The 13,113-nt window shown below is 41.1% G+C and overlaps 1 protein-coding gene across 1 annotated transcript in view; it reads left to right on the top strand.

Annotated features, from left to right (window-relative positions):
* Window positions 1-13,113, top strand: part of LOC140732659 (dynein axonemal heavy chain 8-like) — a 704,719-nt gene that overhangs the window by 158,322 nt on the left and 533,284 nt on the right. The window contains exons 26-27 of the mRNA XM_073055352.1: window positions 774-900; window positions 9,443-9,678. Coding sequence (XP_072911453.1) covers window positions 774-900; window positions 9,443-9,678 — 363 coding nt within the window. The remainder of the gene's footprint in view (window positions 1-773; window positions 901-9,442; window positions 9,679-13,113) is intronic.

Genomic DNA, 13,113 nt, shown 5'->3' with positions numbered 1-13,113 from the left:
AGATCTGCTCACAATACTTCAAGTGAGTCCTCAACAGTGCTTTATAAAGTTCCCTGCTTTTATATTCTAGTCCTTTTGAAATGAATGCTAATATTGTATTTGCCTTCCTCACCACAGACTCAACCCACAAATTAACCTTTAGGGAATCCTGTGCCTTCCAAATTGCTTCCAGAAACTCCAGCCATTGCTGCCCTACCATCATCCCTGCCCGCGTTCTTTTCCAATCAATTCTGGCAACTCCTCTCACATGCCTCTGTAATTCTCTTTATTCCACTGTAATACTGATACATCTGACTTCATCTTCTCCTTTTCAATTTTCAGGGTGAATTCAATCATATTATGATCACTTCTCCCTAATGGTTCTTTTACCTTAAGCTCTTTCATCAATTCTGGTTCATTACATAACACCCAATTCAGAGTAGGTGATTCACTAGTGGGCTCACCCACGAGCTGCTATAAAAGGCATCTCATAGTCATTCTAGAAATCCCCCTCTTAGAATCCAGCACCAGCCTGATTTTCCCAATCTGCCTGTATATTGAAAATCCCCATGATTTTTGTAACATTGCCCTTTCGGCACACTCTCTTTGTAATTTGTTGTAAGCCAGATTTGCAGTGGAGTCTGACCCTGGTGCCATGGCAGAAGAAATATTGTGGCCCAAGGGCAGGCAATGAATATCTCGGGCAGTGGGAATCCTGTGATTCTTTTAAAGCAATCTGCAAGTTATACATTTTCAAAAAGTAACATCAGAATTTTTTATCATTTTTTCCATAGGAATTTATGGAAGGCAACCCCAGTCTATATGAACTACGGACAAAAATAGAGTACTATGCCGCTCTTCAACAAGATATTGAGGAAATCAGTTCCACAATTACAGTAGGTTTTATCGAATTGAATACAGGTAGGCACTAGAGCAGATTTATGTGAAAAATAATTAATCAATGCAATGTGACTAAAGTTTACTATTAACTTACCAGTGAGGAACAAAAGTAACCTGAGCTGTATCCCGTCTTTTTTTTCTTAGACGGGATTTCAATTCCTGCTCATCTGTTTACTTGAGTGGAACTAAATCAGCTGTTTCCATTACTAACAAAAAAAAGTTGTATGGATCCACATATTTACTTGCTGATTTAGTAACCATGATTTCTCATTCAAAGGGAAACTTAGTGCTGTTGTATCATTGCTTTCAATTCTTACTTCCCTTATGGACCTGATGGGCCAAATTGCCTTTTGAGGCCAGGAGTGAAAGAAAGGAGCTGGCCAAAGTTGATTGGAAGGGGACACTAGCTGGGCTGATGGCAGAATAGCAAGGGCTAGAGTTTCTGGCAGCAATTTGGAAGAAGCAGGATAGATACATCCCAAAGAAGAAGTATTCTAAAGGCAGGATGATTCAGTCGTGGCTGACAAGGGATGTCAAAGCCAACGTAAAAACAAAAGAGAGGGTATATTATAAAGTGGAAGTTAGAGGATTGGGAAAACTTTTAAAAGCAGTGGAAGGCATCTAAAATGCCATAAGGAAGGAAAAGATAAAATACAAAGAGGATAATTATATCAAAAAAGACACTAAAATTATTTCAGATATATAAAGATTAAAAGAAAAGTGAGAATAGATGTTGGACCTCAAGAAAATGATGCTGGAGAGGTAGCGGCTGGGGATAAGGAAATTGCAGATGATCCAAATAAGTATTTTGCATTACTGTTCACTGTGGAAGCCACAGGCAGTATGCTGGAAGTTTAGGAGTGTTGGAGGACAGAAGTGAGTGTATTACTAGGGAGAAATTGCTTGGGAAGCTGAAGGGTCTGAACATAGTTATGTCATCAGGAACAAATGGACTACACCCCAGTGTTCTAAAAGAGGTGGCTGAAAAGATTGTGAAGGCATTAGTAACGATCATTCTCGAATCACTAGATTCTGGCATAGTTCCAAAGGACTGGAAGATTGCAAAAGTCACTCTGCTTTTCAAGAAGGGAGGGAGGCAGAAGAAAAGAAAAAGTCAGTTAGCCTGACCTCAGTGGTTGGGAAGAGGTTGGAATCAATTGTTAAGGATGAGGTTTTGGGTACTTGGAGGCACATGGTAAAATAGACCAGAGTCAACATAGTTTACTTAAGGGAATATCTTACCTGACAAATCTGTTGGAATTCTTTGAGAAAATAACAAGCAGGATAGATGAAGGAGAATCAGTGGATATTGTGTACTCTGATTTCAGAAGGCCTTTGGCAAGGTACTGCACATGAGGCTGCTTTGCAAGATAAGAGCATGTGGTATTACAGGAAAGATACTAGCATGGATAAAGCATTGGCTGATTGGCGGGAGGCAAGGAGTAGAAATAAAGGGAGCCTTTTCTGATTGGCTGCCAGTGACTAGTGGTGTTCCACAAGGGTCAGTGTTGAGACCGCTTCTTTCTGTGTTGTATGTCAATGATTTGGATGATGGAATTGATGGCTTTGTGGCCAAGGTTGCAGACAATATGAAGATAAGTGGAGAGGCAGGTAGTGTTGAGGAAGTAGGGAGGCTGCAGATAGATTTAGACAGATTAGGAGAATGGGCAAGGTGTGGCAGATGGAATACAATGTTGGGAAGTGTATGATCATGCACTTTGGTATAAAGAAAAAAAGCATAGACTATTTTCTTAATGGGGAGAAATTTAAAAATCCATGGTGCAACGGGACTTGGGAGTTATTGTGTGGGATTCCATAAAGGTTAAATTATAGGTTGAGTTGGTGGTGACGAAGGAAAATGCAATGTTTCCATTCATTTTGAGAGGAATAGAATATAAAAACTAGGATGTACAGTAAATGCTGAGGCTTTATATGTCACTGGTGAGGCTTCACTTGGCGTATAGTGAGCAATTTTGGGACCCTTATCTAAGAAAGGATGTGCTGAAATTGGAGAGGGTTCAAAAGAGGTTCACGAGAATGATTCAGTAAATGAAAGGCTTTATATGGAGCATTTGATGGCTGTAGACCTATACTGCTGGAATATAGAAGAATGAGGAGGTATTCATCCTATTGAATGTTGATAGGCCTAAATGGAGTGAATGTGGAAAGGATGTTTCCTATAGTGGGGGGAGGCTTGGACCAGAAGGCACATTCTCAGAATACAGGGCCATCCATTTAGAATGGAGCTGAGGAGAAATTTCTTTACCTAGAGGGTGGTGAATCTGTGGGATTTGTTCCCACAGGCCACTGTGGAGGCCAGGTTGTTGAGTGTACTTGGGGCAGAGGTTGATAGATTCTTAATAAGTCAGAGTGTGAAAGATTACGAGAAGAAGGCAGAAGAATTGGTTTGAGAGGGAAATGGATCGGCCATGATCCAATGGCAGAGAACACTCATTGGGCAAATGGCATCATCCTGCTTCTGTGTCTTATGTTTTACGGATACAACCTTACATGGTTTAATTATCACAGAAAATTAAATTTGTTTCAGATCAAGGTGACTCCTCAACAAATGGTTATATATGCAAAGCGTTGCTTGTATTACTTTCCCTTCAGAAAGGAAAGGCAGCATCACTGAATCAATATGGAATTGGTGTAATTTAAACTGAAATAATAAAAATTAATGATTATGCCTCAAGGAAATATATATATATAACTGTGGTGAACTACATATACCTGTCTGGACACGCCCCCTGCTGACTGCTCCTGTGGCTCCTCCCACAGACCCCTGTATAAAGGCGATTGGAGGCACTGCTCCTCCCTCAGTCTCCAGGATGTTGTGTGGTGGTCTCTTGCTGCTGACGGTGCTTTTTTCCAGCTAATAATGCTTTCTTCCAGCTAATAAAAGCCTATCTCGACTCACGTCTCCGAGAGTTATTGATGGTGCATCAATAACCAAAACATATTTTGGTCTTGGTGTTTTCTTGTAATTTTTTTCATTTATTCATTTTTTGGGAGAGGGGTATCCAGCAGGTCAATAAGTAATGACCATCCTTAATTGCCCTTGAGGGATTGAAGCTGACTCAGTGGTCTGAACTGCTGGATTTCTTGTGGTGGAGGTACTTCATGGTACTGTTGGCGAGGAGTTCCGAATTTAGGGCTTGAAACCACGGCGATTTACATTAAATGTGAGTTATCTGGCACCTTAGAAACTAGAATTATACATTATCTATAATTTTAGAGGGCTCAGCCAAACTGACAAATTGTAGCCACTAGGAAGATCTAGGACCAACAACGGAGCTGTGCTGAAACAGAAGCAGGGCCAGTGGAAAAACAGATGAAGAAACTGCTGAGCCAGTGTTTTGGCAGCAATGAGAAAGTGGCCAGGCTGATATAGTGGAACTGCCAAGAAAGTTGCTATGCTGATGAAGTGACATTAGGAAGGGAACACCCAGGCTGACAGAAGGATAGTGCTGAATGTTGCTGTGTTGGCAGAGCATTAAAGAGCAAAACTGAGACAGTGTTTGGAAAGCAACCAAGTCAATGTAAAGGACATGTTGAGTGAGGACCCAGGCTAATGGTGGGATAGTGTAAAGGTGCAACAGGGCTGAAAGAGGGATCTGTCAGGTGAAAGAGGGACTACAGAGGGAACTGTGGCTTTCCAGATGGTCAGCATTGAAAGGGCACCCAGTTGATGGGGGGACATGGTCAAGGAAGCAGACAGGCTGATGGAGGTTCAGCGGTGAGGGAGCACCTAGACTGATGGAAGGACGATGTTGAGGGAGCATCAGGGTTGACATAGGAATAGTGTCAAGCGGCCTGTCAGTGTGTTGAGGTTCATAAAGGGAACAGCGGCAACTGAATGCTTTATGGACATAAGGACATGTCAAGGGAGCATCTAGGCTCATGGAAGGAATACCTGGGCCTGCTCATGACTGACTGGATATTGGAAAAACATGCATCTGTTAAGTCCAGTGCATGAATTGGTGGCTTGGGTTCAATTTAAGAGAACATAGAGCTCCTGGTTTTAAGTTTCTATGGACCTTGTTAGTGAAAGGATTTTGTAGCCTGGGCCACGGAGTCAAAGAGCAAAATGGGATGGATACAAGCCCACTGGCCCACTCAGCTAGTCCAGTTTCCTGCATTTGGCCTGGATATGATTGGCATGGTAGTGTAGCAGTTAGCATGATGCTATTGCGGCACTGGTTCAATTCTAGCGCTATCTGTATGTTCTTCCCACAACAATGTGGGTTTCCTCCAATTGCTCTAATTTCCTCCCACGTTCCAAAGACATACAAATTAATAGGTTAATTAATCACAGTGTAACAGAAGGGGCCTGTTTGCAAGCTATATCTCTCAATAACAACAAAAATAAAAAAAAATAAAAGCAGAAGTAGTAGAATAGGAGTAACCCATCTGGCCTGCCACGGCTGCTCAAAGTTCAAGATAAAATTTATTATCAGAGTACGTACATGTCACCACATGCAACCCTAAGATTCTGTTTCTGCAGGCATACTTAGCAAATCTATAGAACAGTAACTAGACATCAGGAACTGTTAACTAAACAATCTGTGCAAGTGCAGATAAAAAAATAAATAGCAATAAATAATGAGCATGAAATAACAATATAACAAAGTCCTTAAATGAATGTATCTATCCCCTTTTGTTCAAGAGTCTGATGGTTGAGGGGTAGTAACTGTCCTAGAACCTGATGGTGCAGGTCCTGAGGCTCCTGTACTTCCTACCTGATGGCAATGCATAGTCCAGGTGGTGAAGATCTTTGATGATTGATGCTGCTTTTGGAGCTGGTTGTGGATTACAGGAGAAATGGAGATGGACTAACCCCTATTGACATCAGTAGATCTGGGTTGAGAGGGTAAACAGCTTAAAGTTCTTCGGCATCCACATCACCGAGGACCTCATGTGGCCTGTACATACGAGCTGTGTGGTGAAAAAGGCACAATAGTGTCTCTTTCACCTCAGACAGTTGAGAATGGGCTCCCGAATCTAAAGGACTTACAACAGGGGCACAATTGAGAGCATCCTTACTGGCTGCATCACTGCCTGGTATGGGAACTGTACCTCCCTTAATCGCAGGACTCTGCAGAGAGTGGTGTGGACAGCCCAGCATATCTGTAGATGTGAATTTCCCACTATTCAGGACATTTACAAAGACAGGTGTGTAAAAAGGGACTGAAGGATTATTGGGGACCTGAATCACCCTAACCACAATCTATTCCAACTGCTACCACCTGGGAAACGGTGCCGCAAGCTTAAAAGCCAGGACCAACAGGCTCGGACAGCTTCTTCCACCGGGCCATCAGACTGATTAACTCACACTGATCTGAGTGTATTTCTATGTTACATTGACTATTCTATTTATTATGAATTATTACAAATTACTATGATTGCATTTTGCACATTTAGATGGAGACATAACGTAAAGATTTTAACTCCTCATGTATGTGAAGGATGTAAGAAATAGTCAGTTCAATTCAATTTTCTATGGCAATGTTTCATGTAAATTTGTTCATTGGTTGCAAGGGCTTTACCTGTGATGTGCTGGGCCAAATCCACTACCTTTTGTAGGATTTTCCACTCAGAGGCATTGGGTTTCCCATACCAGGCCATAATGCAGCCAGTCAGCACATTCTCCACCACACCACCATAGACTCCCGAGGAAGTAGAGGTGCTGTTGTGTTTTCTCTGCAATTATGTTTATATGATGGGTCCAGGACAGATCCTCTGAGATGGTGACATCCAGGAATTTAAAGTTAGTGACCCTCTCCACTTGAATCTTGAAGTTAAGTCCCTTAGATTTAGACAAACTTGCCAATGGAAACAAATTTCCTGCTGTCTTATCTATCCTTTTCACAATTTTGTACTGCTTGTTTCTACAAGATTCCTTCATTCCTCTGACTCCAGTGAGTATAATCCCAGTTGACTCTCTCTCCTCATTGACTAACACCTCATTTCCTTGAGCAATGAAGGGCAACATTAGATTTGCCCTCATGACAACCTGTTGCATCTCCAAAACAACCTTTTGCAATTTATGTTCAAGTACTCCCAAGTCCCTCTGCACAGTAATCGTTCATCGTTTTCCTCACCATGTGGATGACTTCATATTCTAATGCCAGAGCAGAACTTGAGGGGTTAAATGGCCTAATTCTTCTCCAATGTCCTGTAGTCTTATCGTCTTACATCATAAGACAAAGGAGCAGAATTAGGCTTTTCAATCCATTGAGTCTGTTCTGCCATTCCACCAGGGCCGATTTATTATCGCTCTTAATCCTATTCTCCTGCATTCTCCCCATAACCTTTGACGCCTTAACTAATCAAGAACCTATCAACCTTTACTTTAAGTATACCTAATGACTTCACCTCCACACTCATCTGTGGCAATAAATTTCACAGGTTCACTGCCCTCTGCCTAAGGAAATTCCTCTTCATCTCTGTTCAAAATCAATATCGCTCTATTCTGAAGCTGTGCTCTCTGGTCCTAGACTCCCCCACTATAGGAAACCCTTCTAATAAGGGTTCCTTTACTTTAAGCTCTCTAATCAAATCTGATTCTTTACACAAATCCCAATCCAGAACTGCCTTTCCCCTAGTAGGCTCAACCACAAGATACAGTACTCTAAAAAGGCATCTCGTAGGCATTCTACAAATTTCCTCTTTTTGGATTCATCACCAACCCAGTTTTCCCAATCAGCCTGCATATTGAAATCTCCATGACTCTCATAACATTGCACTTTTCACAGGCCTTTCCTCTCTCCTGTTGTAATTTGTACCCCTCATCCTGGTTATGATTCGGAGCCTATCAGGTCCTTTCAGCCTTTCAGTTTCTTAACTTTACCCACACGGATTCTACGTCTTCCGAACTTGTGTTACCTCTTTCTAAGGACTTGATTTCATTTTTTTTCACCAACAGAGCCACCCCATTTCCTCTGCCTACCTGCCTGTCCTTTTGATACAATGTGTATCCTTGGATGTTAAGCTCCCAACTATGATCTATGAGTTATTGCAATCATGACTCAGTGATGCCCACAAGGTCATACCTACCGGTCTCTAACTGTGCTGCAAGATTATCTACGTTATTCCGCATACCGCATGCATTCAGATGTAATAACTCAGTCCTATATTCATCCCTGTTGTTGATTTTGAACCCATGTTGCACTTCAACTCATCCCACTGACTGCAGTTTTTCCCTATAATCTGCCTGCCCTTCCTCAGCCTCGCTACACACTGGATCAACTTGTATACTGATTGCAGCATCTTCAGCCCCATCGCTCCAGTTTCCACCCCCTGCCAAATTAGTTTAAACCCTACCCCACAGCTCCAGAAAGCCCTCCTGCAAGGTTCCCCCTCTGGTTCAGTAACCCATCATTTTTGTACAGGTCACCCCTTCCCCAGAAGAGATCCCAATGATCCAGAAGTCTGACACTCTTTCCCTTGCACCAATTCCTCAGCCCTGCATTCATCTGCCACATAATCCTATTCTTACCCTCACTGGCATGTGGCAGAGGCAGCAATCCAGAGATTATTACTCTTCAGGTTCTGCTTTTCAGACTTCTAACTAACTCCCTATATTCTCTCTTCAGGACCTCTCCCTATTCCTACCTATGTCATTGGTACCAGTATGTACGCTCTCTTCCAGCTTCTTACCCTCTCCCTTTAGAATGTTGTGGACCAGATCTGAGACTTCTCTGACTCTGGTACCTGAGGGGCAACAGTCCATCTCTGTCTTCACAGAGTACGGATAAATGAATTATTGTTAGGTTGAGCAGCTATACATAATGGGGTATTTCAGAGACTGATGTTGGGATCCCATCTTTACACAATCTGTATAAATGATGTGAATGAGAGGATCATATATATTCAAATAAGCATGTTGCTGGCACAAAACAGGCTGGCAATCTTAGTTGTGAGAATTTTGCTGAGGCTACAAGTGGATGTACTCAATTTTGGTGAATGGGAAGGATGTGGCAACTGAAATATAATGTGAAAAAATGTGAAGGTTCTCTCTTTGGTACAGAAATTAGAAACAATGGAATATGATGAGCTTAGCAAGGAAGATACAACTTTAATAACTGAAGTCATAGAGAAAGTAGAAAATACAATATAAAAGCAAATTAAAAAAAATTTACAGGTAAATCAGGAATAAGGGAGAATTAGTATAAAACAAGCATGATCTACAACATTTCCCTATAAAATCTAGTCCAAAAAAGTTGAAGTTTGTTGGATCTTTGCATGCTAAATGACATTTGAATAAACTTTAGAAGTGTTTTAATGTATAATGGCTTCTCTTTCATTCTTTTCCTCTTCAATTAACAATTTTTTTTATTGTTCTAATTACTAGGAATTCCTTTCATCAGCCATCCCACTATCTCATAATTTTAGCCTTGATATGAGTTCCTTCTCAGATACTGGCTGGAGGAGATAAGTGGATGTGATTTTGCTGTAACCTCTACCAAGATTTGTGGCCTGAAGTATTCTTTCTTTTTATACTAAATTACAAAACATGAGAAAATAACTTACCTAATTTGTTACCTTTTCCCTACTCTAGAACCCATTAAAATGGCTCTTATGCTGGAGGCCAAAGCTTGGAAAATGATACTTTGTCGGTTCTTGAATGAACAGTACAAGAGAAAAATGTCAGAAATAACAGCTTTCATCAGTGAAGAAATGAAAAATTTGGCTCGACCAATTCAGGATTTGGATGATGTTAGATTTGCCATGGAATCACTAGCAGAAATACGAAATAATGAAATAAAATTGGATATGACTCTGGCACCTATTGAGGTATGTGCCATTATATTTCAATCATATCATCCAGTATTTCTTTCTGTTCATTTTCAGTAGCTTTTAGAATTTTAATATACATACATACTTCATATAATTAATGTTCTGTTAGCTTAGTTGAGTTCTTAACTGTGTATCTTAGCTTGAAAGAAGCATTGCGTAAACTAAGAGCTCAGAGCCATGGTGAAAGTGTAAATTGCTTCACAGTGCTGAGAAGAAATCTGACCTAATTGTTTGACTGGGGATGAACTGGTACTCAATAACACGTTCCTTGCCAGCCTTGGATAGTGCAGATGAGTCCCATGCGAGCTGCATGCCAGTCAGTAGATTGCAGACAACCTGGTCACAAGGGGCAGGGTAAAAGACTCTAAACCAGCCAATGTCCTGTTAAGCTTCCACCTGAAACCATCTCCGTGATTACTATCAGTCTCAGCGTTATTGGGTTGACAGTTGAAAGCTTACTTGAGGTTTGACCCATTGCAGACAGGAAACTTTTTCCTGAGTTTTTTCTTAAGACAGGAAAGGATGGAAGGACTTGGCAGTGGTTGAACAGAAGAAGGGACTGGGTGAGGTATAGGCAGTTAAGAGGAAAAACTTGGAGCTCTAAACAAAGAAAAAGAAAAGGTGGGGAGAAATGGACCTGTGTAGTGGGAGAAAATGTTTTTAATAAAGATTGGAGGGAGAATGCTTGAGGGAAGATAGGAAGATGCCAGGGTGCTAAAAGAGAGGGACAGGGAAGATCAAGATGGTGTTACCAGGAAAAGACTGGCCGTAGACATGGGTTTCTTCTGGGCACTCCAGTTTTCTCCCATAGTCAAAAGATATACAGGTTAGTCGGTTAGTTGGTCATTGTAAATTGTCTTGTGATCAGGTTCATAAGTGGGTTGCTGGTTGGCAGTCTTTGTTGGGCCGGAAGGGCTAGTTCTGCACACTATTTCTTAAATAAATAAATTAAATAATAATAAAGTATTGTGTTTTATTAGGAAAAACATCCTGATTTATCAGTCTTATGAACACAAGGCCTCATGGCAAGATCCTTGAAGGCAACCTGATAAATTGTATTATTGTCCGTGTGAGAGTCTACTAGGATGCCATACTCACTTGCGTCATGGCTGTTGGGCTGACCACCATCACTCCTCTATATGTCTACTAGGATGCCATACTCACTTGCGTCATGGCTGTTGGGCTGACCACCATCACTCCTCTATATGTCTACTAGGATGCCATACTCACTTGCGTTATGGCTGTTGGGCTGACCACCATCGCTCCTCTATATGTCCACCAGTCTGGTCATAAGGTAATGGCAGTAGCAGAGTACCTGCGAGAAAATCAATGTCAAAGTTCTCCATGACCTTCTAATGATAGCTCTTCTCAGACATTATTTCATAAATCCAAGCTGAGAACAGAAAATAACTCAGCAGGAATTGAAAAGTACTTTGCACTCACTGAAAGGAATAAGTTGGTGAATTTTTTAACTGTAATTCATTTGTTGACATGGATGTCCTTTCCTCTATCCCACAGCAAGCATCCAATTCAACCTGGCCATCACCCCAGACTGACAGGGAAGGAAAGGGGGTCTATTTCAATGGAATAACAAAACAGTCTTGGGAATAGATGATTTCCCTGCTGAAATTCTTAAAGTTGGGGGGATGCATATTTGGAGGCAAATTTATAAAGATTTTTTTAAATAATTAGCCCACAACTCACTTTGGAATTTGGGAGAAAACTAGAGCACATGAAGGAAATCCACACAGTTACAAGGAGAACAAACAAACTCCTTACAGACAGTGGCATAAATTGAACTCTGATTGGTGATCACTGGTGTAATATCACTGTAATAGCATTATACTAATCTCTATGCTACCATGCTGCCTCACCTCCTACACCTAGGAGGAGGGGAACACACTGGAGGACCTTAGAGAAGCCACACTGGAGAAAGGAGATGAATCTAATTTCTGTCACTACTTGGCTATCGCTTTAATGTCTGTCTCAAGGAAGAGTAATTGCAAGATTCCTCTTAACAGTGACTCACTGAAACGTGGTGTGTATTCTGGCCATCTAGGGGCACTATGGGCTCTATGGGCATGATGTTCATTGTGGGGTAATTTAATTTCAAGCAAAATTCCAGGAGCATTATGAACCACCATGCATGACCTATGACACTTAATTGAGAGAATTTTTGGAGTTTTCTCAAATTAAGATGTCTTTCCTACTTCACCCAATCCTGCAACTGCCCCATGATGGAATATATGTCATGATCTCAACCAGTGAGTTCACAACTGACTGGTGTCAAGCAATGCCACTTCATCACCTTGATACTTAACTCAGTTTTTCTGGGCACAGTGTGCACTTCATCTCCAACAGGCACCTGACAGAAGTGGAGATGGTGTATAGGACAAGTTGGAAACTCTTCAAACTAGAATTTTCCAGTCATAGTCATTGAGTTACAGTAACCAAGTGATTCAGATGAACACATTTGGAGTACAAGCTCCAACTCATTCACTGAGGCACAAAGTACATAACTTTATACCAAATATTTTCAAAGCAACATCTTGTACTCTGCAGCTGCTCCCATTGCATAACAATGTTCCTTGCTACCCTACCCACCTCCTGACATTGAAGCTCCATGTTGAAATCCTTAGAAACATGAACCATATCCAATAGCTCAGGTGACGGCTGTAAGGGATGGTGGGCTTTCAATGCACCAGAATCATCTTCGGCAATCTGAGAGGAAAAAAGACAGCTTGAGAATGGAAGCTTCTAAGCTGGCAAAAATCAGTGATTCTACTTCCACTTCCTCCCTCCCCACCAAACCCTCCACCGCCTACTCTGTTGTTTCAGAAAATCTAACAATACTTTCATTCTTTCCTTGATTTCCTTTTTTTCCTCTCTCTACTCTCTCCCTTCTCTACTTTTTTAAAACTTTTCCTAGATCTGATTAAAAAGTCTACCATCTGAAATATTAACTTATTTTTCTCTTCATGCTGAACATTTTCAGCATTTTCTGTTATTATTTCAGTCGTCTAGTATTTGCAGACTTTACTTTTCAGTTAGTGATTGCTCCTCCGCCAATAGCCAGCTTCAAGGCCCGAATTATACTTGGTTTTATAGTAATTGCAGGTCACATCCTTTACGTGCCCAACAAAAGACTCTCAACCAAAATTAGTTCTGCTCCTGGGAAGAGATGACCAAATATACAGAAGTAAAAATTCAAGTATGTGTTTAAATTACCCTTGAAAAACAGAATCATAGGAATTACTGATCCATGACCAATCAGATGGAGAAGGAATATTCAGGATGGTACTGAGAAACTCACTTTTCCTTTGTTTGGAGAAGGCAGAAGACAAGCTAAAGCTAAGCATAAAAGGTGGAAGCTGTTCTTTCAAAATATGCTCCTGGATGCCCTCTGAAATCAACTTATCTGTGGTCTCTACA

Source organism: Hemitrygon akajei, chromosome 9 (genome assembly GCF_048418815.1).
Source record: "Hemitrygon akajei chromosome 9, sHemAka1.3, whole genome shotgun sequence".
In the NCBI taxonomy this organism is placed as follows: domain Eukaryota; kingdom Metazoa; phylum Chordata; class Chondrichthyes; order Myliobatiformes; family Dasyatidae; genus Hemitrygon; species Hemitrygon akajei.
The sequence above is the reverse complement of the archived record's forward strand: the minus strand, read 5'-3'. Positions and strand labels throughout refer to the sequence as shown.